The 23,947-nt window shown below is 33.8% G+C and overlaps 4 protein-coding genes across 4 annotated transcripts; 1 reads left to right on the top strand and 3 right to left on the bottom strand.

Moving 5' to 3' along the window:
- Nucleotides 1–1,020: 1,020 nt before the first annotated feature.
- LOC140964992 (transcription factor DYT1) lies at nucleotides 1,021–1,655 on the bottom strand. The gene is made up of 3 exons (XM_073425052.1): nucleotides 1,476–1,655; nucleotides 1,193–1,375; nucleotides 1,021–1,098 (listed from the first exon to the last, which is right to left on the bottom strand). Exons 1-3 carry the CDS (start codon nucleotides 1,653–1,655, stop codon nucleotides 1,021–1,023), a joined length of 441 nt encoding a protein of 146 aa, XP_073281153.1.
- Nucleotides 1,656–6,437: 4,782 nt separating this feature from the next.
- LOC140980224 (uncharacterized) lies at nucleotides 6,438–7,736 on the top strand. Its single transcript, XM_073445949.1, has one exon. The coding sequence runs from the start codon at nucleotides 6,467–6,469 to the stop codon at nucleotides 7,601–7,603; it is 1,137 nt and encodes a 378-aa protein (XP_073302050.1). The 5' UTR covers nucleotides 6,438–6,466; the 3' UTR covers nucleotides 7,604–7,736.
- Nucleotides 7,737–7,790: 54 nt separating this feature from the next.
- On the bottom strand, nucleotides 7,791–9,434 carry LOC140980230 (anthocyanidin reductase ((2S)-flavan-3-ol-forming)). Its single transcript, XM_073445958.1, has 6 exons — nucleotides 9,276–9,434; nucleotides 9,018–9,184; nucleotides 8,737–8,937; nucleotides 8,377–8,536; nucleotides 8,067–8,280; nucleotides 7,791–7,989 (listed from the first exon to the last, which is right to left on the bottom strand). The coding sequence occupies exons 1-6, from the start codon at nucleotides 9,427–9,429 to the stop codon at nucleotides 7,845–7,847; spliced, it is 1,041 nt and encodes a 346-aa protein (XP_073302059.1). The 5' UTR covers nucleotides 9,430–9,434; the 3' UTR covers nucleotides 7,791–7,844.
- A 2,540-nt stretch (nucleotides 9,435–11,974) lies between these two features.
- Nucleotides 11,975–13,782, bottom strand: LOC140980241 (uncharacterized). Its single transcript, XM_073445970.1, has 2 exons — nucleotides 12,855–13,782; nucleotides 11,975–12,760 (listed from the first exon to the last, which is right to left on the bottom strand). Exons 1-2 carry the CDS (start codon nucleotides 13,453–13,455, stop codon nucleotides 12,123–12,125), a joined length of 1,239 nt encoding a protein of 412 aa, XP_073302071.1. The 5' UTR covers nucleotides 13,456–13,782; the 3' UTR covers nucleotides 11,975–12,122.
- Nucleotides 13,783–23,947: the final 10,165 nt, after the last annotated feature.

Genomic DNA, 23,947 nt, shown 5'->3' on the forward strand with positions numbered 1-23,947 from the left:
GTTTTTGTTGAATGATATGAGTTGGATGAAAAAAAAATTATTAGTATATAGTTGATGCTATTTTAGGATAAATTGTTTCAAATATTTTGTTATTTCTTTTATGATGTGTAATTTGCTAATTTTTATATTTATTTTTTTATTATTTTTAACAATTTAGTAAATATTCATAGCTTACTCGAAATAATTTAAATTTGAGAAAATATTATATGTCGTAATATGATATTATCCAATCCTGCAATGGATATGAGGATAGGGATGCGGACGAAGACGAAGATGGGGATGAAATGGATATGAGGATGGGGACAAGGACGAAGATGCAGATGAAATTAAATATCTGATAGACATGATGATGAATATTATAAATGAAGACGAGACGGAAAATATGAAAACTCAAACCTAACCATCCTCATGTTTCTGATACCATGTTAAGATTAGAACTTGGACATAACTCAACCCTGAAAGCTAGTTCAAGGGGGAGGATCATCAAAACCCATATATGTAAGTCCCATGAATTTTATCCAATCGATGTGGGATAACTAACACACCCCCTCATATCCAAAAATGAACTGGGGTGTGAAGTTTGACCCAAACATGGGCAGAATGAGTGACCCAACTATGGGCAGTCCAACACATAAAAGTGGAACCTGAGGTCTGATACCATATTAAGACAGACATGAAATTAACTCATTCCAAAAGTATATTAAAAAAAATCATGCACGGTACTTTCTGTTAGGGATGAAATCAAATCACTTTCAACAGTACAATATGATTTAGCGTCAATGTCAGATATATTTGTTCACAATAATTCCTGACAACATATATAGAGGGTTTCTTTCAAATTGTTTAACAAGTAAAAACTTTAGAAAAATATGTAAGTTGCTCTTGTAAATAAAATATAATCCCATAAATCAACTAGTTAATTGATTTCTGGTTGCGATTCCTATAAATTAAATCAACTACCTGTCTCTATCGATATAATCGATAATCGACCGATTAATGCAATTACATGCATTGTCGTGTTTAGACGTTCCGGACGACCTTGAACAAGAACTCTTTGATCTGGGCAGCATTCCGCGGGAACGTCCCGCCATGAACGACCTAAGTAATTTTCCGCAAAAATTATTTAACTTCGAATTATAACATATTGAAGCATATGATCAATTTGTCGGTACTTAGACAGACTAGCGTGTACCTCCAGAAATGTAGTAACAAGAACCGCTCCTTTGGATGTGGTAATGCTGGTGTCAATGAGATCGAATCCGAGCATAGCCATGGCTTCGATAACTTTAGTAAGCCCACCTCTCTTCTTCTTCTCGAAAATCATCTTTATCCATAGCCTTCCTCCATCGACGTTGATCACCTCAACTTCAGGTTGCTGCAACGATTTAAAAAAAATACTTTCAAATTATCTGACGATCTCAAGAGTCGTAAAAGTTCGAAAATTTACGACAGTTAACTCGAAATGAGAGTCATACTGTTATTCCCCAATTCTTCATCTCTCTTTCAATATTGCTAGTCTCCCCATGTTTCATGTTCTCTCCTTGTACACAAGTTTCCTGGTCCATTTGGAGTAGTTGGTCGCTGAGATCTTCAACACATTTTTTCAAGTCTTCAATGTAAGCGATGGCATCAGTGATTATGGTTGCTTTATTCATCTAAATCAACAGAAAAAACTTTAGTTATTAAATCATGTATATACTGATAATTAATATGTATTTTCATGATAGAAAATCTTGCCTTGGTGATGACAGGGACTAAAGATCGTAGCTCTAGTTGACGATCACTGAGTTTCTTACGGCGCCGCCTCTCGGCTTCGAGGTTCTTGGATTTGAATTTCCGGTCATCTACTTGATGATTTCTTGACAATGTCTTTGCTTGTTCCATTGGAGATGAAGAAATGGATCATTGGGAGAGGAGGGCTTTGTTATGTATAAGCATTTTTCACAAGATTTTAACGGTCTTGATTTGAAGAGAGGTGGGAATCTTCTTGTTGCAGTTGGTTAAGCATCCAGTCAACATATCAGTGCAGCTTTGGGAGTTGGGAGGCATCTTTTAGCATGAGAGATACAAAAGCCTGTTTTAATTTTATAAAATATATTTTTATTTCAGATGTTATGTCAATAACATATATAAAACTATTTTAATGTAACATAAATTTTTTTTTATATTAAAAAATCAGCTTTATTATCAAAATATTATAATAAAATTGTAAAAAAAAAAAAAAGTTTTTTTAGCTGTATGAAACAATGATTTAGTTTGATTTTTGACATAGTTTTCAGTTTCAATTGGACATGTGAATAGCTAAAAGAATTTATTTTTATAAAGCTTAATAAAACTATTTTATATCAAATCATGCTACTAGCTATATATATAAAAACTCAGGTAAAAAGAATACAGTTTTTAAATTATTTATTGTAAACTAACAATTGACGTCCATGTGTAAAATAATCATTATTACATATATAGGTCTCTTGTGAGACCATCTCACGAATCTTTATCTGTGAAACGGGTCAACCTACCGATATTCACAATAAAAAGTAATAATCTTAGCATAAAAAGTAATATTTTTTTATGGATGATCCAAATAAGAGATATGTCTCACAAAATATGACCCGTGAGACCGTCTCACACAAGTTTTTGCCATAAATCATGATCACGATAATTAATATATCAAGTTGTTTTATAAAATTTTGTTATAGTTTTTAATTATTATTTGGATAATAATAATGCAATTATATTAAATATGTGATTGTAGAGATAATATGTCAATTTTTGAATTTTTTAAGTGGATTAGATATTGTAGTTATGAATAAAATATATGGAAAATATTACTTATCTAAATGAATATGATATTTTCGTAAAAACTAATTGGTATCACGAAGTCAGATCACTAAGTGCCTCAATTTTTATATATAATATTGATCTAAATGAATATGGTATTTTCGTGAAACTTAATTGGTGTAAAAAGGTTTGAGTACTAAGAACCTCAACATTTATAGATAATATAAATATCCTAAAAAAAATAATAAAAATAATGCGTGATGCACAATTGTGATTTGTGAGCTTATGCCTAACTCAGCTGTACCCATGACTCTAACTATAATCTTCGCTCTGTTACTTCTGTTGCAATTGGCAAGTACGTACAGAGACGTTTTTCTGCTTTGTTGTTGTTGTTAGTATTATTATATCTAGATTTTTTTTTTAAAATAAAATAAAGAGCTTGTACTAACAATTAATTAACCAAACCTACATTTACAGTCAAAAATAAAGGTAGAAATTAAAAAAATAAAAACCATATTGAAATATTTTATGTTCGCAATCTTGATTTTGATGTTAACAAAGCTTGTTATTTTGTTTCTAACAAGTTTATTTAGTGCGTAGAAAAGCTGAAACTGGCCAGGTCCCGAACTGATCAGTTCTCGAGCCAAAGCTGAAGCTATCGAGACGTCAATTGATTGCCAAAACCGAACCAGTCCAAACCGACTTCACCAGACCAGTTCATAGAACTAGTTCACCAGACCAGTTCAGAGTATCAGTTATAACTGATCAATTCGCATATCACGACAAGACTATCAAATGGAACCCAACTAAGCACGAATATACAAGGTACAAGCTACTTCACAGACGAAAGTATAATAATGGACGTTTCAACAGAGCTAACAGAGGAAAGCTTCCAGAACAGTTGTCAGAATGAAGAGACATATCATAAGGAAGCACATGCAAATACAACAGACATTATTATTGAGTCTTCATGTACGGTCAGCTAAGCGACTATAAATACCAGATCAAAACTATTGAAGAAACAGCGGAACAACAACAAAATACTAGTGTGTGAAGAAAACAGAGGACACACTCGTTTCATATCAGCTTACTTGAAGCAGTTAGTGTGGTTGTGTGAGAAATACTTTTGTGTTGTATTGATTAGATCAGTTCTCACACATTCACACACAATCACTTACATGTACAGAGAGTTGAGCTTATTGTTTAGCTGAGTAAGTCTTCACACAAAGACATTAAACATTGTATTTGTAGTCTTGGCATAAGAGACGTTAAACATTATGCGGATTGTCAGGTGCTGCCTGCAATCTTGAGTGCTAGGAGTTCTAGTTGGGTGCTACCCTTCTGGAATGAGTTTGTACAAGGTGTTGTATAAATCAAATTCTTCTAGTGGATCCTATCTGAGGTGGTAGAAGGGGTGACGTAGGAGCAGTTGAAGTCTCCAAACATCCATAAACATATCTTGTGTCTTTAACTGTTTAACTATTGTTTTACAACTGATTTGATCAGTTCAGTTTTTCCCACAACTGAACTGATAAAAACCCGAACTGATCCCCTTTATTTCAGTTATTCAGTTTACACAAGTTAAAAGCTTAAAACTGTTCAGTTTTCTTAACAAAAGATTATTTCGAGTGTCTTTCACTTGATTTGAAAACCAAACTCGATTTAATTCATCGTTGTATTCATTCTTAGAACACAAGCTATTGCAGCTTATGGAAAATATTGTGTTTGAAGCACCTTCAAAGGTGTCAAAACCGATCCTTCAAACCCTCCTAAGGTTAATAGCCTGTCGAGCTAATGTGTGTGGCCAACCTTCAGGAAAACAATATCGGGCCATTAGATTATCATGTTTGAAGTGTAATAATTGACTTTGTTAAGTAGAACAATCGAAACATAATATTTGAGTTGCTATACAATTTAAAATATTAAAATTCTATAGTTACCACAAGCTATAATTTTTCGTAAAATGTCAAATGTTAAATCTTTAAATAATTTTGCATAGAATCATTCCTAATTTATTGAACAATCAAGGCCTTTTTGCGGCCAGACTTTGATAGCCTAGTGGTATGAGTCTTTCCAAAGTTGAAAGAGATCTTGATTCTTGAGTTCAAGACCTAAAAAAAGCCTCTTTGTGAACATACTTGTAGCATGTGAATGACTTTCACAACACATAAAAGCATCGGTTTACACATTGTATTTCTCTGATAGATGGCCAAAAGTTCATCCGAGTTAGAATTCTATCGAGAAATCCACAAGAAAAAAATTGTTGAAAAACAACAAGATCTTTCTTTTATGTCTGCCAAACGATTAAAAAAAAACTGGTTAAATATTAAAAAAAATATGGTATGAATTGAAGTTCTGAGACTCCCAACACATGACTATGACTTCTATTTTTCAGACTATAATAATATAAAATACCAAAATCGATACCCGCTTTACTAATCTAATCAAGCACATAAAAGTTAAATTACATTTAAAAATGTTATATGAATATCAAATATACCATAGCGGAGGAGCTTTTTAGCCATGTTTTTTTTTTTAAAAAAAGGTTTTTTGGCAATTTCACTAAAGAAAAAATTGTTATCTATTTCGAACTTGTTAGCTTTATCTTGATAGGAAATGCATAAAATAATACTGTCATATATACTATAAATTAGTCAGATATAAATAAATATATTTGGATTATTTTTTATAAATTAGTCAGATATAAATAAATATATTTGGATTTTTTTTTAAAAAAAATGTCCACTTATTTTTTTATATTAAATTAATAATAAATTTTAAAAATCTAAAGTCTGAATAAAAAGGGGAAATTACATAAGAGCAATTCAAATAATAATTAATTAATAACATATTAAAAATTCAAAATAAATATATAATGTTGTGTGTTTAATATCATGTCATAGTCAGTGATGTAAACGAACCAACCTACTCGCGAGATACTCTGAGCTCGAGTCGATAAAAAACTTGTTCGTTAACCTTATCGAGCCCAGCTCGAGCACAAACGATCTCGAGCTCGACAATTTTATCGAGCTTAGAAATATTTGACTCTTGAACTTGCGATCTCAACTAATTTGTTAAGCCTTGAGTGTACAGTAACAACTTACATTATTACAAATCGAAATTTAAGTGGTGTAAAAAAAGTGCTTGAACTATAAAATATAAAGTCAACCCTACTTAAATTTTTATATCTTAATTTATTATTTTGCTAAAAATGTTCCAGACGATTTTGTTTAAAAAACTTGAAATCATACATCTTTAAGGGTGGGTACGGTACGGTATACCGTACCGAACTACGGTACCGTATACTGTACCGTAAATATCGGTATGGAATTTTTTCATACCGATACCGATACGGAAATTCGGTATACCGCATATTCGGTATACCGAATTTTCGATATGAAAAAGTTCATACCGGATACCGTACTGACACCGAAAATTTTGTCGGTATACCGAAAAGATTATCGGTATACCGATTTTTTCGGTATACCGAACTTAAATTTTAAAAAAATAATAATAAAAAATTTATTTTCCGTATTTCGGTAAATACTCAAAAAAAAATAATTACGTACCGATACCGATACCGAAAATTTCGGTAATTCGATATTTTGTCGGTACCATATTTCGATATTTCCATATATTTTCACATCCCTGTACATCTTCCTTTGTCGAACCCTCGAGCAGCCAAATGTCCGCCCTTTCTTCCCTGCTCCGCCGTAGTTTCTCCACGACAGCCTCATTCCAGTCCCCCTCGATCAAATCTCTTTCCGAGGACCTCTACAAAGAACGGGATCTCAAAAGACTAGTCCAAAAATTCAAACGCTATTCCTCTTCTGATCGTTTCCGCACCAAGGCAGGAATATATGAGACAACCGTACGCCGCCTAGCCTCTGCGAAACGTTTCCGATGGATCCAAGAAATTCTTGAACACCAAAACGAGTTCAAGTATGACGTCTCCAAAGAGAACTTCAACATCAGGCTCATCAAATTGTATGGCCAAGCGGGTATGTTTGATTGTGCCAAGAAAGTGTTCGATGAAATGCCGGAGAGGAATTGTGAGAGAACTGTGAAGTCCGTGAATGCACTTTTGTCCGCATGCGTTAGTGCTGGAAATTATTATGAAATTGAGGGAATTTTTAAGCAAATGGAGATGAAGTGGAAGGTGAAGCCGGATGTGGTTTCATATAACATTGTGATTAAAGGGTTTTGTGAAATGGGGAAGCTGGATAGAGGGCTCGCTCTTTTTGATGACATGTTGAGAAAAAATGGAGCGAACCCAGATTTGATAACGTTCAATACTCTTCTTAATAGGCTGTACGAGGATAAAAGGTTTGACGATGGCGAAAATATGTGGAAACAAATGGTTAAATGTAACTTAATTCCGAATGTTAGAAGTTACAATGCAAGGCTTGTTGGATTAGTCAATGAGAAGAAGTTGGAAGAAGCAGGCAAATTGATCACTGACATGGGTCAAAATGGAATAAAGCCAGATTTTTTTACCTATGCAGCTCTGATTAGAGGGTACTGTAATGAGGGAAACGTGAAGGAGGTGAAAAATTGGTATTCGGAAATGGCGAGATGTGATTTTGTACCAGATAGAGCATTGGTTGGGGCAGTTCTTTCATTTGCTTGCGACCGTGGAGATTATGATTGGTGTTTCGAGCTTTGCAATGAGTTGTTTGAGAGAAAGTGTCTTGTTGACTCAGGGGTGTTGCAAAAGGTGGTAGACAGTTTGTTGAAGGTCTCTAGAGATACAGAGGCTAAGAAGGTTGTTCAGATGGGGAAGACAAATGATTATTGTCTTTATAAACTTAAACTAGCATGATTTGGTATCTTTGTATTCTTTTGCAGTTGAAGAATTTCAAGAAACAAGTTTTGTGGTCTTTTTTTGGTTTCTGATAATTGCTTCAGTTGTCCTTTGTAGCAGAACTGAAATAAAAGCTTCTTGACTTTATTTATATTTGTGATCAGCATCTTTCATACAGATTGAAGTTTAGATGAATTTTGCACCAGTTTTCATTGTTGCATCTTACACGTCGGATAGATATACATAATCTGGTTAATCTTCAATCACAAAGTAACCCCTTATCCTTCAAGTAGGCCACAGATTGATCATATATTTCTTCAATTCCATACTCAAACTTGAACCCCTCATTCAGCAGTTTATCTGATGAGATTATCAACTTGGCTTTCGATGGGACATCTCCTAAACTGCAAGTAATAAAAAATACGACAGTTGATACAGTCTATCCGAAAATATGGGATCGCTGAAAGAAGACAGTGCTTACTCTGTTGGGATGTTATACATAGGGTATCTCTGTTTCAGAAAATCTGCAAGCTCACATACACTGGTATTCACGGCACAGCAAATGTATCGGCCATAAGCTGAATCCTTTTCGGCTACAAAGATATGAGCACGGCAGACGTCCTTCACATGAGCCAAAGAGATTGAGCCCGACAGCTTTTGCATCCCATTTAAACCGTTCATAAGGAATTTATTTCCTGCAATTTTTTTTCCAGTGTACTTTAAGATAAGCATTCTACTTGATCATGCCATATTGTGAGGTACATGCTTTGACTTATAAAATATTTAGATACCTATTATTAAGGAGGTTGCAAGAGTGACGCTGCTGGGAATTTCTGGAGTAAGTGAAGGACCAGCCATTAGAGAAGGAATGATCGTAATGAGGTTGATGTTATATTCCTTGGCAAATTTCCATGCAGCCTTTTCAGCCATTGTTTTGGAGACAGCATACCCCTGGAATGATGTTGTAGTGGTTGTATTTCAGCATAAACAAATAAATGGCCCGCCGTATTCTTCATATTTATCCAGCATCTTAAATCATTTTAAAAGTTGTTTCAAATGCACACTCATATTTAACCATTTGTTGAAGATAATGCTCCGAAAAAATGCTTAATGGAAATATTGCAAATTCTAACAGGAAAAAAATTGTTTACCCAAGTGGGGGGCTTGACCGAGGTGAGGAATTCAACATCAGTCCAGTTATTTTCATCCATCACCAATCCTGTCTCGTTTAGCTGATTTATACTCACTGTAGCAGCAGATGATGTAAAAACCACACGCTCAACAGTTCCTGCTTTGGCACAGGCTTTCATCACATTAATCACTCCCCCAATCGCTGGTTTTATCATGTCATTCTGCATGCAAAATTGGAATCATGATAAACAACTTAATTAAGATTAGATGGATCATGTTTTTTTTTTACTAATTCCTATACTTGAGGATCTTCAGAAGCAAAGTTAACAGGCGTCGCAACGTGAAACACGAAGTCACTCCCAGTTATAGGGTCATCGAAACTGGATTCATCTGTTAAATCCGCCTGGAATATTTTCAGGTTTCCTAGATTTTGCAATGCTAGCAAGTGAGATATCTTCGCCCCGTTTTCTGTGGAAATCATATCCCAGGAAAGAAACAAGTAACTTTGATATCTTTATTATAGAATCAGTGAAGTTGAGTAGTTTAGTGGGAGACTTACCTTTGTCTCGTACCGTAGTATTAACTGAATAGCCTTTCTGAAGCAATAATTTGACAAGCGAAGAAGCCACAAAACCAGTGCCACCAATTACACACGCAGTTCTTGGTCGAGATTCCATTATAATTTCTACTTGTTCGAAGGCATTGCATTGCATTGCAATATATCCAGGTGAAATCGAGGATTTTTAGGTGTGATCACACATTCACATCACCAAACTTTCAACTCAGGATCAATTGGCGTTGGAGATTGGTTGGTCTGTGTCTTACTCGAACACACACACACACACACACACACAAAAAACATATAGGCATAAATATATTTAATCTAAACTCACTGATGTTTGATGTGTTAGTATGTGTATAATATTAATAATAGGATTAATCACAAATAATGTATTATAAATCTAATAGAAAATATAAGAGAAAGGAGAAGAGAGAAAAGATGAGAATTACACATGAATGAAGTGTTTTATTTATCAACCAAGAATCCCTGCTTATATGTACAATTGAGTGATATATGACAAAAACTCGTGTGAGACGATCTTAAGGGTCGTATTTTATGAGACGGATTTCTTATTTGGGTCATCCATAAAAAGAATTACTTTTTATGTTAAGAGTATTATTTTTTATTGTAAATATCGGTAGGGTTGACCTATCTCACAGAGAAAATTCGTGAGACCGTCTCACAAGAGACATACACGTGAAATATATTTGGGGAGATAACACTAATAAAGTCATTTACATAAATATCATCCATCATAATCATCTACAAATCTAACAATTTATAACATTTATCCGTAGATGATTATTCACGTAACATAATATCATATAAAATAATAAATAAAATATTTTAAATTCTAAAAATCTCAAATATATAAATAAATAATAAAAAATATATATTTATCAAAGTTTAAAATCTAGAAAACATAATTATATTAAAATATAATTTAGACGGATTTACAACTTGACCTAATTCATGAAAAAATATTACTTTTTATGTCAAAAATATTAATTTTTATGATTGATATAAGTCCAGTCGATCCGTCTCATGAAAATAAATCCGTGAGACTATCTCACATAAAACCTATTCTTCAATAATTAATAAAAATAAATAAATAACGATATGGAGGGTACATATTGTAATTTTTTGTTTTATGATTTTAATGACGTGTAATAAATAATTTAATAATTTGATTGATGAGAGAAATAATTAATACATAAAATTTCAAATAAACATATGATTCAATTCATTCCATCCAATCAATCAAACGGACCCTAATATAACTTTATCAGTGAATACTTTATAAACAATCAATACCATGTTATTGATTGATAATTTATAGAGTAACTACTATAGATATGACGTGTGATATCAATATTATTTTCAGATTTGCCCCAAAACATATTTGATATGAATACCATGCCATATATATTAGTAATTCACAATATCTTAGGAATTCCTTATAGGGTCTCTCTCAAATAACTTTGACAAATAAGATAAATAACATTTTAATAGATTTATGATTGTTGAGAAAAATGAAAGAGATGGTATCGAATTCTCGATATAGGAGCCTTCGTTTCTTAACAGATGTTGCCCGAAGTGAAATGACTGAGCTCTCAGATAAAGTTCCTTATCACGACTCATGCGCACATTCAAACAACAAAATCATGAATGATATATCGAAAGAGTTTCTCGACGTGACAACTCCAATGATGAAATCACTATTGGGCTCATTAAAATAGAGAATTCATACTATATAAAAGTATACATGGAATTCAATAAGAATTGAATGACATGGAATGCAATATGAATTGAATGAATCAAATGAATACACTAAATTGGGTATTCATAAGAAAAAAGTACTGATGACCTCAGTCGCAGAACCTCGATGCTTTGTACAGTCTAACATCCTACCATGCTTACATTAAATACCTCATTAATTATCCTATTAAATGTTTCATTAAATACCACATTAAAGACTATCTTTCGTATTACGACCTAGAAATCATATCCCACCACTAACTTCCATATGTCGAGTCTAGACCATCCACGCATCGCCGAACATGCTCGTGATTGCCAACTAGGTCGATGCCTACCCCGCCGTCTCACACCTCTGCTTGATATCCGGGTAAAGCCTTCATTCTCAAGAAAAGGATCCCTACTAGGGCTAGTTCTGCCTTTCTAAGCCTATCATCATTATAGTTTCTTTGGACTCGGGTCTTGAGTCTCTGAGTCTGTCATCACAACCAAACTAATTATTTGATAAATAAAAATATATTATTCATAAGCAACACATAATATTAATATATTATAAACAATACATAATATTATCATGTTGGTTATATTACACAAATAACACTTGTTCCATGATACTGGTTATCAATTGAAAATGCCAATCCGATTTGAGCTTATATTCAAGTTCAAATATGGAAGATAAAAATAAATTCTAAATTTGTGTGTTTTAAAATTTAGAAAAAAAGAAGAAGAATAGACTGAAATTTCCTCATAAATTATTACATGCGCTTGTTAAAATCTGAGGACCCAATGCTGTGCGTGTCACCATCGAATTAACTTTTTGTCTATGTCGAGTCATTAATTTCAAAGCAAAAGGCAACGTTCCCATCTCCCTCTCTAATCTTCCATTATTTTTTCACTAATTCTTTATTTTTTTTTTCCAAAGAAAATCGAACAGCTGAATCAAATGATGCAGAATATTTCAGTAAGAAGAACATCAATTTTCAGTGGCGCAGAAACAGAAATGAAAAAAAAGAAATCCAGTTCCAGGCGCGAAAATGGAAAACAGGACAAAAGAAATGAACTTAAATTTGAATCCCAACAGTACAATTTCTAAGGTTTGTAAATAACTACAAAGCAGGGAAGAAGAGCCCTGGGGCTCAGCAAATAAAGCTCTTCAATGTTGGAATGGAGCCCGATTCTACCCGCCAATGAATCGAATCCCGATTGACCAACTAATACCTGGAAATTTTCCAGGGGTCGGTGCACCCTGCCTGCTATAACTCTGCACACAATCAGGGCCTTTCTCGTTGATCCATTTTCATCGGATTCTTGAATCGATTCCAATGCCCTGCTGCTAGTTGAAGCTGTGAAAACTCCAATACCATTGCTCAGCTCTTCCTTAGTAGAAAACCCGTTTCTCAAAATCCAACAAACGTGGCAGTTATTCGATGTGCAGAGGCTGGAGGAGCCTTTCAGGCCGAGGGAGCACTCAACAGTGGTGCCGTGGAATCGAAGAAGCTCGTTTCCATCTGCCAGGCAACGGGGGTGCTTTTTCGCTAGCTTGTTGGCTTTGATTATCACTAACTCCCGGTATTCCTCGAATTGTGCCAGCTTCTGCATGTTGTGGACTTTCAGGATCCGCTCAATTGCAACACGATTGTTCTTGTTGTATTCAGTATTGCTGCAACTTGCTCGGCAGATTATTTCAACGATTCTTCTCGAGGAGTCTCCTTCGATTAGCTCAGTAACTAAACAGAAACAAAGCAACATGCAAAATGACAATTTAAAAGGGAAAATCGAGCAAGATTAAAGGATGTAAGAGATCTGGAAGGTGTATTTTACCAGCGTGTTCAGAGAGATTATGCTCTTCAACTGCTTCCCACTTCCCAAATTGTTCTCCACATTTATGGCAGAATAAACCCCCATGAAAATCTGCTCCAAAAGAAGACCTGTGCCTTGTCGGTATTACTCCGAATCCAGAGCTCCGCAATGAAACGCTACTTGCCGTCCTTCTAATCGGACTACCCAATATGCCTGAATTCTTCACTCGCCCGACTTGCAGCCGTCCAGGACCATGAGTCCCCGGCTTAAGCATGCCCACATAGTCCGATACATCGCCATCACCACCACAGCGGCCACCGCTGTTTGGAAAATTTCTAAGCTTGAGTTCACAAGTTGAATTATCAAGGATAACCTCATGGGTGATCGGATACATGAGTTCACTGCTTCCGATGGATCTTGGACTGCAAATCGGCGGCTTCTCCGTGTGCCTCTTGCTTCCGTGAATCACAACATCTTTCAGATTGGCAATAGATTTAGAACAACCAGATCTCCCGCCTCCTTTTTTCTTCGTTGAAATGTTGGGCAGAGTTTTATCATGAACAGATCCTGGCTCTGATTTACATTGGAGAGATCTTTTCAGCGCAAACCAAACCGCTGGCATCTTCCTCACCTTCTCTCCCTTCTAGCTTTCTCAAACGCCGAAAAGATTCATCTTCATCGCTATTTAATTTTACCCTTTTCTTCTATCGAATATATATAGAAGATGGTGAAATCTTGACAATAAGAATGGAAAAAAACACTATCAAGATCGAAACTTTCTCCATATTTCCGTTTTCTTGCGTTGGAATGTGGCCTGCTCTTGTTGCCTTTTTAGGACCAGCCATTGCCTTAAACGCAGTTAATCTAGGAGTTTGGCAATTTTGTAAGTCGTAAATTTAAACTCTGCAACACGCAAAATCAATCAATTCCCCTCATTGATCACTGATCAGTGAGTAATTCCTCGTATAATTATGATCATGTTAATTTTCTTTTACAGAAGAAGAGGATTAAATTAATTACTCATATTTACATTACAATAATTCACTTTAATTTGTTCTACAGAACATTACGTTCAAAATATGTACATCATACAGTATTAACAAATAATATAGCTATTTTTTTTACAATCAAAGTTAAGTTAAAAATTTTGTCGAATGCTGCTTCATTTTTTCCTCTCTTTTTTTCTGCACAAAATAAATTAATAACCAATATCCACCCGATTAAATTAGATCCTTATTTTTTAAAAAAAATAAATTAATTGTTCTTTTTATAATGTGTAATTGTAAAATTTAGAAACCAAATAAATAAAAAGTATAACTGAAGTAAATTAAATTATGCGCTGAGGGAATTTCTGTCTAGCATTGACTATTAATTCTTGTTTAGTTTTTTTTTTTTTTTTTTTGGGAAATCCTGTTGTGAATAAAAGATATAATTAATAATTCAGTGTCATGAAAGTATTAATTTAATTTTTGTAGGCATTTAATCGAAGCTACCCACCACTGGTCAGGCTGTACATTTATTAGGTTCGTATTCGTATTTTGCCCTTCTTTCCTTCAGTCCACACCTAAATGGTTAGGCCTTTCAATAGTTCGGTTTGATTATAGATTGAATTAAATTATATATAAAATGTAGATTTTGTACAGAAATATTTGGTTACAAAATATATATTAAATTAAATTGAATTAATGAGATTTATAATAGATAAAACATATTTAAAAATTTGACTTGCCGAGTTTTGTTCGGTCCTATTTTTATTATCCCTCAATATCTCAATTGCTAATTCCGATCTTCATATCTAAATCACATTGAGACCAATGGTTGTATAATATAATCTAACTTCTATTGTCTATCGTCAAGGTGCATCCGTAGCTATGAGTACAATATGTTTGTGCAGAGGAATTTTTTTACGATTGAGTTTCGACTCGATATCTCATATAAAATTTTGAATAATAGTGTCAGATGAAATAAAATTGTTAGCAAATATATTTGTCATACTTTTTTTTAAAAAAAATTATATTTAAGTTTTTGTTCATATATATAAAATATTTTTCTTTGCAACATCGCTTACCATTAGGCAATGCGCAACTTTAATTTTTTATATTTGTAATAACGCACAGTGCATCTAATTGGGTGTTAATGGATTGAACTGTTACGCCCATGAGTCCGGAGAGGTTGTGTTTATCTGCTGGTGCTGTCTCATATCCTTTAGAGATCAGTTTTACATATTTACTACCCTCGACCCTGTCCCCAACGTAGATAGTATTGTTCGTTAAGATCTGCCATCACTTTAACATGTTCTTACCGTCGGTCATGTTCCCAGTAGAGACATTGTTACCCATTAAGATTTCTCGTTACTCTTTTACGGTTCACCTAGTTAACTAGATCAAGCAGCATAATATCAATAACTTGACACATAAAAACTTTCCAAGAGGTCACTCATCCCAGTACTACTCTCACTCATGTACACTTAACCCAACACTATGTTTTTAAAGCTAAATAATTCATTATCCAAACTAAACCGTAGTAGACTTATAAATGACTTTTTTGTGTTCCAAATAGAAATTAAAGCATAAAGAAATACCATAATTACCCGCTTCTCATTTTAAATATGTTATAAAAATAAAATATCATTAAAACATTGATTTTTTAATTTAAAAAACACTTTTACTTTGTTTTTCATGAAATAAAATTTGTTATCTTGTAAATTATTAGGGATGACAATGAATTGAGTTTTGATCCAGCGTGAAAGGAAAATATGCCTTGACAGAATTTAAAAATTTATTTTTAAATATTCTTTCTTTTACATGAGTTTTGACTTTCTAGACTAATGCTATTTATGATAAAATTTATATTATCTCTATATATGATCTTTTTATTTAAAAAAATTTATTAATGAAACTCTAGTTTCCTTGTTTTATAAGCATATGTTAAAGAGATTATGTATATTGAAGAATAGAGGTCGTAGAAAAAGATTTTTGATGACGAGAGAAAGAGAGAGCAAAGAAGAACGCAGAACCTGTGTGCTACTCGTAGTTGTTTTGCTGTGTTTTCGTGAAGTGTTGAAGAAGCTAAACCACAATACTTAGTTGAAGTGTTGGTTGAGATTATTTCGTTGTACAAGATTTAGACTTCACAAAGTTTGCAACCATAGTTGTTTGATTATTTTGATGATAAATATTTTGGATACACTTCGATCCCTTCTGTATTAAGAGAGTTAGTTTTTCGTTATTCATTAGTATTATTTTTGTGTAAAATGAAAGTATTATATATTGAATCTTTTGCTCTGAGGTACTGCACAAGTGAACACACTTGTGCATAATTCAGTGTGTGTTGATTTATTTACGTAAAGTTTTGTGTGTCGAATTATTCTGCTGCATGTTGTATTAGGTGCTACAACATCACACACAATACTTCACTCTGAAACATAGAGTCCTTATATTACTGTAAAGGCCCGTATTTCGTATTCATATTTTTTTATTTTTTTTTGCGGAATTATTAAAATTTTTCTAAATAAATAAATAACTTGCTTCAAAATAAACATGTAAATAATTTCAACTTTAAAATAACAGCAGAAGGAAATATTGTTTCAAATACCAACTTAAAAATAATCCAACATATTAAAACTGAGTTTAAACATAATATTAAAACTGAGTTTAAACATAATAAAAATGCATAAACTAAAACATGAGGTCCTCGGGTATACTACTGCTGCCCCAAGATAGTTCACTGATCTACGCCCTCCGTCTCGACCTCATCGGTACCTACAAAAATCAAGTCTAGTGAGTCTAAAGACTCAACATGTATATATCGTGAATAACAAGTAAATAAAAAATAAAATCGCATGCAACGTAAAAATATGGTATCGTAAAGCGTATGGTGAAAATCGTATCATGAATAATTATAACTACGTGCATATCTGAAAACCATACGTAAAAGATTTGCTCAATAGAGTTCTGTCATATCATATCAAAATTTTCTGGTAGAGATAATGTTTCTAAGCAAGTGACCCATAACATAACGTAAGCGCCTGATCAGACTAAACCACAGTATACTGGGCGGTAGAGATCAATCACAGCCCTTGGACTGGATGTCCGTACCCATACATAATCATAACCGGTCGTAAGTCACCGGGTGGAGAGGTCCTCGGTTGCGCCTACCGACTTCCAAACCCATAAGCGTAAGGTGGCCACAAGACATATAGCATATATCTCAAAAATAAACATTTTATATTTTTATGCACGTAATATAATTAAAACCTTATTTTTACCGGATGAGTTGGATCGCTCCCAGGCTCGCTGCGACTTAGTTCTAATATGTGACACATGCAAATAATTTTAATTTGACAAAAACTTAACAACTAAACCAAAAACGAGATGATTAGGACCTACAACTTGATTTTTATTCATGGCTTCGTACCAACCCGAACCAACATTAAACCGACGCTTAACTATGATTAAAAATACCCCAAAAATACTGAAAAATATGCACAAGGACTGTAAAACATGAAAATAGGTGAATGGAACTCAAAACCATAAAACACTCTTTCGAGAGTCATTTTGGCACCTTTCACCGTAAATTCTCGTACGACCTCTAAACTCGACCAAATCGCGAACGGCCAAAAACACAACTTTCCTAACTCATTAAGGTAGTGTCCAGTCTAAAGCCATGGGCTAAAAACCAAACAAGAACTCAAACAAACACCAAAACCGTGACCCAAGGCTGCTGTCAAAAACAGAAATTACAGCAGCGGCTGTGTTGCTTATTTAGGGTGAAACTCTGAAACAAACGGTTAATTGCTTGAACCATCGACTAGAGACTCTTACCAACATCCTAAGACATGGCTTGGACCATGGCTAAGGGCTAAAAGCCAACCACAAACCAAGCAAACACCTAGGACACTCACAGCTCAAAACCGAGAGAGCCACTTTCTGTATAGTGTGATGTATTGCATTGTTTTGTTGTCTTGTATCGTTCCAATGGCTTTTTGAGCGACCATGGCTCGATCTAGACATGATGGAGTGTCGTATAAACCATGGCTACGGGCTAGGAGCCAACCACAATTCATCCAACATCTCCAAAAACCGAAAGTTACTCACACCAAAAATCAGATTTTGAAAACCGAAGAGCACTTGTCATGTTTCTGTAAAAATCTGAGGGATCTATGAAACAAGCTTTGAAAAGATGATTTGGCCACGTCCTAGACATGATAATGAAGGGCTCTAACCATGGCTACAGTCCATAGGACAGCCAAGATTCGAACACCCCTTTAAACAATCTAATGACAGAAACTGTGACCCCAAAATTCTGTGCTCATAAAAATGTTGCTGTCATATCTTTGTTTGTGCGTGTATGGATGTAACCCAATGGACCAATAACACCCTAATACACTCTAAAACATTCCTAGAAGCAGCCATGGAAGCCTGGAATCGAGCAACTACCTGTAATCCAGAAAAACAACCAAACCGTGAAGTTGAACCAAAAGAAATGAGAAAATTCTGTGCATATTTTTACTTGGAATGTTGCTGTCATTTTCGATCTATTGCTTGAATCATGCATATATAATGGTTTAAAAATATCTATAGGACTTGATTGAAGAGCAAGGAAACAACATATACATGCCTGGAATTTGTTTTGACACAAAAACAAATCAATACAACGAATACGACGCAACGGAGTCGGAGTTGGAACTTCTTTTCTTTCCTACTTTTCTGCTGCTGTTCTCTCGATTTCAGCTGCTTTTTTTTTGATGTTTTTCGAAGGTAATGGTGTGTGATTGCTAGACAATAGAGATGAGTATTATAGGAGGTGATAAATAGGCATTGAAGTGCATTTAGTTGAGAGTTACAAGTGAAGGAATAGAATGGAATTGGAATTGTTTTTCCTCCTCTAGCTGGCTGATACATTTTCTTATTCTCAATGCACGATCAGCTCATTTTCTAGGCTCATAGGTTAAGGGGAAATGAAGTATATTATTACATTTGAATTTACTACTAATTAGTGAATTAAAGTGAGGGAATGAATTCACCTTAATGGTCATTGAGAGTAACATGAATAGATTTACTACACCTTTGAATTGTCTTAACCGAAAATTATTACTCATTTGCATGGTATACTATTACTTTAGTTTCATATTTTAAATGCTTAAGGTTTAATACCCCCCATTATATTTTCTAGTGAATTAACAATTCCATTTAGGATAAAATCTTGCATAGCATACATGACCTCAAATTTAAATGTTTAAATGCTATGTTTAAATTTCTTGAATATATTTGACCTTTATTAATTCACCCCCATTTGCTTACCTATTTTATTTAAGCTTTAATTAAATATTGAACCTAAAAGAATTTATTTAACAACTTAATTCTAATTAATTTAATAAATCTTAAAACATTCTATTTCTTTAAATTAAATTATTCATTGACTTAATTAAATTTAGGAATATCTTTCCTATTATTAATTTTATCTTAAATCTCCAAACTCCGGTCCGACCTCGCGTATTTACCCTGTAAAGATAAAACTAAACATCTTCTTTTAAAAGAAATAAAACACTTCATATTTAAATAAAAATTCATTTTAATTAAATAATAGAAATTATGCATGACTTATACGTAATCTGATTTTCGGGTCGTTACAATTACACTGTACTTTTATGTTAAACAACCATCTTTCAAGTGGTATCAAAGCAGAAACGTGATGTTACTAAGTAAGATTCTACCTATTTTTGCTTAACAGAGAAAAAGCACTATGGACGTACCATTTGTCTACAGGCACTCCGACCACCAGTTCTGGATAAATCCAATTATCTTTTTGGAAAGTCAAAATGAAGATATACATAAAATCTATTGAAGAAAGCACATGACAATGTGTTTTCGATAGTTGGACTCCACCAAAGACTGTTGATGAAGATGGTGGAAGTTTGATTAAACTAGAAAGTGCATGGACGATTGATGAAGTTCAAATCTCGAACTTCAATTCAAAGGCACTTAATGACATCTTCATTTTTGTTGACACAAATATTTTTAGTCTAATATCCAATTGTTTCTCTGCCAAAGATGCTTTAGAAATCCTTCAAAAACACTGTGAATATTCTGAAAGCGTGCGATGAACCAAGCTAAGGATGCTAACCACCAAGTTTGAAAATCTGATAATGGAAGAAACCGAGACAATTACTATATATGATCGCCGTTTACGTGAAATTTCCAACGAGATTTTTAGTCTTGGTGATCCGATTTCAAATGAGAGATTGGTCAACAAAGTTCTTAGATCACTCTTAGAACACTTCAATAAAAAGATATATGCTATCGATGAAGTGCGAGAAAACAATAATCTTGGACTGGATGAATTGATAAGATCCCTTCAAACCTTTGAGATGAACTTGAACTTACAGAATAAAGACAAAGGAAGACTATCAAGTCTCTAATGACTCCTAAAACGATCTTTTCCAACTCTCTCAAAAAGTTAACGAGTCTGATATGTGTGAAGACTCCAACTTGTTGATAACAAAAAAATTTGGAGACTACCTGAAGAATATAAGAGACAAGAAGAAAATTGGCCGACCACACAAGTTCCAAGTTTAGTTGCTCCGGGAAAACTCAGAGATTCTCTCCCATTCATGGACAATTTCGAACAAGGAATGAAGAACCAATCATATTTCAAAAGGTTAGACTCGGTACAATGCATAAAATGCACTGCTTTGGACATAATACAAATGAGTGTGCAAGTAGACTTTGCAAAAATAAAGAATTGAATGTCTCCTTAACTGATGAAGAGTTTGACGAAGAACAAGAATCAAGTGAAGGGGAAAACAATACATCATTGTTTGCACTATATGAGGAGAAACAATGGATGCATGTTAGCCCATAGGGTGTAGCGTTGGGTGTTGCAACACCTGGTAGGAACAACTCTCCAAACTCATCAAGCTCGATCTTCCTTAATGTTACAACCTCCACTTATTCAAGCAATATGGAAACCCAAGAAGTTGATGAAGAAGATGTTACCCTAGAAGGTGTACAGAAACTGTACGAGGAACTATACGCTGATTGGATCAAAAGAAATAAACTGAATTCGACTCTCTCAAAAAAGAATATAGAGTTGAAAGGTTGCGTTTCCAAACTTGAAATAATTCTAAGTAAGAAGAACCTAGAGCTGTGCAAGACCAAGGCTGAACTCGAAAAGGCAACACAGACCCTTGCCAAGTTCAATTCAAGCTCAACCAAGCTTGACTCCATATTGATGATGGGAAATGACAACGAATCTGGTATGGACTCAAGACGTTGAAGAACTTGGTAAAATATTATGTTGTGCGAGGCATGCCTAATATGACCTCTGGAATACCGATGTTTGTGGAGCATGTCAAAAACACAAGCAAACTTGTGTGTCACATCAAATGTTACAATAATTTGGCACAATATATTGCCTTGAACTATTACATATAGATCTTATGGGTCCAATTGAAGTGAAAAGTTTTGGAGATAAAGAGCATTCTTTCATATGTGTAGATGAATTTTCACATTTTACATGGGTAGGTTTTCTTAAAGAAAAGTCAGATGTTTTTAATGCATTTAAGAAATTACTTGCAAGGATTAACATCTGCACAATTTGAGGGTTTGAAAAATCATAACCGACCATGATAAGGAATTCGAGAGCTCTCACATTTTATCTTTTTGTGATAAAAAATGGTATAACTCATGAGTTCTTTGTCCTAAAAACTCCTCAACAAAACAGTATTGTTTAACAAAAGAACCGAACTTTGCAAGAGATGGTCCAGGTCAGGTTAAGCTCAAAAAATATTTCAAAACGCTTTTGGGCTGAGGTTTTAAACACAACATGTCACATTTCCAATCATATTTACTTAATGAGTGGTTCGAATATGACATACTATGACATAATCATGGGATAGAGGCCAAACCTAAAATATTTTCATGTTTTTGACTGTGTATGTTATGCATTAAATGACCAATATCATCTAGCCAAGTTTGATTTTAAGAGTGACAAATATCTGTTCTCTGGATATGTTTGGTGAAGCGTGCATGAGCGATAGTAGTACTGAGATGGGTGACCTTCTAGGAATTTCTCTTGAGTCGAACTGTTGACGTTGCACCGCTTGGTCTTGTTGGCTAAGTGTGCTGTAAAAGAATGACGCCAGATCTTAACGAGTAATACTGTCTCTGCTGGGACATGGCCAACGGTAGAGAAATGATAAGACTGATATCTAAGAGATATGGGACAACATCAGCAGATAGACACGCACTTCCCTGGACTCATGGGCCTAACAGCCCGACCCATTAGCACCCAAGTAGGTGTATTCTGCGCTGTCACAAGTATATGGAAATAAAGTTGTGACTTAGCTAACAGCTATAATTTTTGGCCAAGTGGTAAACACTGAATTCTAACAAGATATTCAACTAATAGTGTATGTCGAATGTTTAATTTAAGAACTAGGAAGATTATGAAATCGATTAATGATGTGTTTGATGACCTTGTAGATCTAGCCGGAAAGACGATTGATGATGAAGTAGATTAGCTATTGGAAGTATCTGTACCATTGGTAAACATAGATATTGGTCAGATATTATCTGGATCACAATGATAAAACAATATTAAATATATAAATTGTGGGAAATAATGTGTGAATATTTTAATTTTAAAAAATAGATATTAATTTGTAACAGATAATAATATGTAAATATTTGAATTTATTGACGGTGGTATCTTCGTAAAAATCAATTAGTGTTACAAATTCAAACCAAATTTTGTTAGTGTGAGAAGTTTTTGTTTAATATAATAGTATAGATTTAAAAAAAAAAAAAAAAAAGTGGATTTATAACTATTGGACCACCCACCTTTGCGTGCATCAACCGAATTGGGTCATGGTGTAGCGACTGCATATCTTGTACAATATCATTTACTTATTTAAGATCAAATATATTTATTATAAAATTTAGACTAGGTCTCAAGTCTAACCATCTCATGGATCTATATTTGTGAGATATATAGATTCTGTTTATATATGCAGTGAAAAATAATACTTTTAACATAAAAAGTAATATTTTTCATTCAAATCAACATATATTACACAATATATTGTTGACATAAAAAGTAATACTTATTCATAACATAAAAAGTTTCTTTTAAGAAAAAGTTGGAATTCAAAAGAGATATGTGTTCCTCGTGTCTATTTTTGAAATTGAATGACTAACTAAATTTTACGCAAAAACTTATGTGAGATAATTTCATGGTTCAACTTTGTGAGACGGATCTCCGGCCCAACTGATTCATGAAAAATATTAATTTTACGTTCAAAGTATATTTTTCACTGTAAAAATATCGTTTTGGTTGTTGGTTATGTTATGAAAATATTGTATAATATATGTTGACTTGAGCGAAAGTTATTTGACCAATTAAAATCTTATTTCTTATTTTAAAAATATTATTTTTGACTTCGAAAGTAATTTTTTTTAAAATTATGTTATGAATTATCCTACGATTATTTGTTCCTTTATTAATTCAACCTTTTTATTTCAATAAAATCTAAATTAAATTGGCTCCAAGGTATTGTGACAGAAAGCCCAGGAACGAATAGATCTTATGCACTACTCATGCTCTAAAATGAATAATGAAAAGGACAACCAAATAAAAGTAAAAATTGATAAGAAATCAACACTACAAAAAACGATGGAACAAATTAAAGAGATGAACATCACAATTAATTAAATGAATGAAAATGTGCATCCACAACATGTATTTTATAAAATCACAGATATTCCAAATTAAATGCATGAAGAATCTGTCCAATAAATCGACCGTTCAATCAAAGATGATGCCTCAAATCGCTAGCTAGCATATATTTTTAGAAAATCCCACTCGACAGGTGAATCCAGCGGGTGAGGTGCAAGGGGCAACTATCCACCCAGATATATTGAAAACCAATCAAATTTTATGTGTCAAGCATGCAAAATTTGAAAATACCACAATAAAAATTAAGCTATGCAAATCTAACAGGGTTTCTTGAATCCCAAGCTCTGCCCAGTGGTGAAGTCCTTCCAGATATCAAGAACTCCATAACCAGTAATCAGGATGGTGCTCAAAGCCCAAACTATACCGACCGAGAACAC

Source organism: Primulina huaijiensis, chromosome 1 (genome assembly GCF_012295235.1).
Source record: "Primulina huaijiensis isolate GDHJ02 chromosome 1, ASM1229523v2, whole genome shotgun sequence".
NCBI lineage: Eukaryota > Viridiplantae > Streptophyta > Magnoliopsida > Lamiales > Gesneriaceae > Primulina > Primulina huaijiensis.

Bases quoted from the DNA above. Each gene is read 5' to 3' on its own strand.
- LOC140964992 (XM_073425052.1), bottom strand. From the start codon at position 1,655: ATGAATAAAGCAACCATAATCACTGATGCCATCGCTTACATTGAAGAC. The intron at 1,376-1,475 runs GTATGACTCTCA...AAATCGTTGCAG, and splicing joins TGAAGAATTGGGGAATAACA to CAACCTGAAGTTGAGGTGAT. The intron at 1,099-1,192 runs GTACACGCTAGT...AAAATTACTTAG, and splicing joins TTGTTACTACATTTCTGGAG to GTCGTTCATGGCGGGACGTT.
- LOC140980224 (XM_073445949.1), top strand. From the start codon at position 6,467: ATGTCCGCCCTTTCTTCCCTGCTCCGCCGTAGTTTCTCCACGACAGCC.
- LOC140980230 (XM_073445958.1), bottom strand. From the start codon at position 9,429: ATGCAATGCAATGCCTTCGAACAAGTAGAAATTATAATGGAATCTCGA. The intron at 9,185-9,275 runs GTAAGTCTCCCA...TGATTTCCACAG, and splicing joins TACTACGGTACGAGACAAAG to AAAACGGGGCGAAGATATCT. The intron at 7,990-8,066 runs GTAAGCACTGTC...TATTACTTGCAG, and splicing joins ATGTATAACATCCCAACAGA to TTTAGGAGATGTCCCATCGA.
- LOC140980241 (XM_073445970.1), bottom strand. From the start codon at position 13,455: ATGCCAGCGGTTTGGTTTGCGCTGAAAAGATCTCTCCAATGTAAATCA. The intron at 12,761-12,854 runs GTAAAATACACC...GTTTCTGTTTAG, and splicing joins TAATCTCTCTGAACACGCTG to TTACTGAGCTAATCGAAGGA.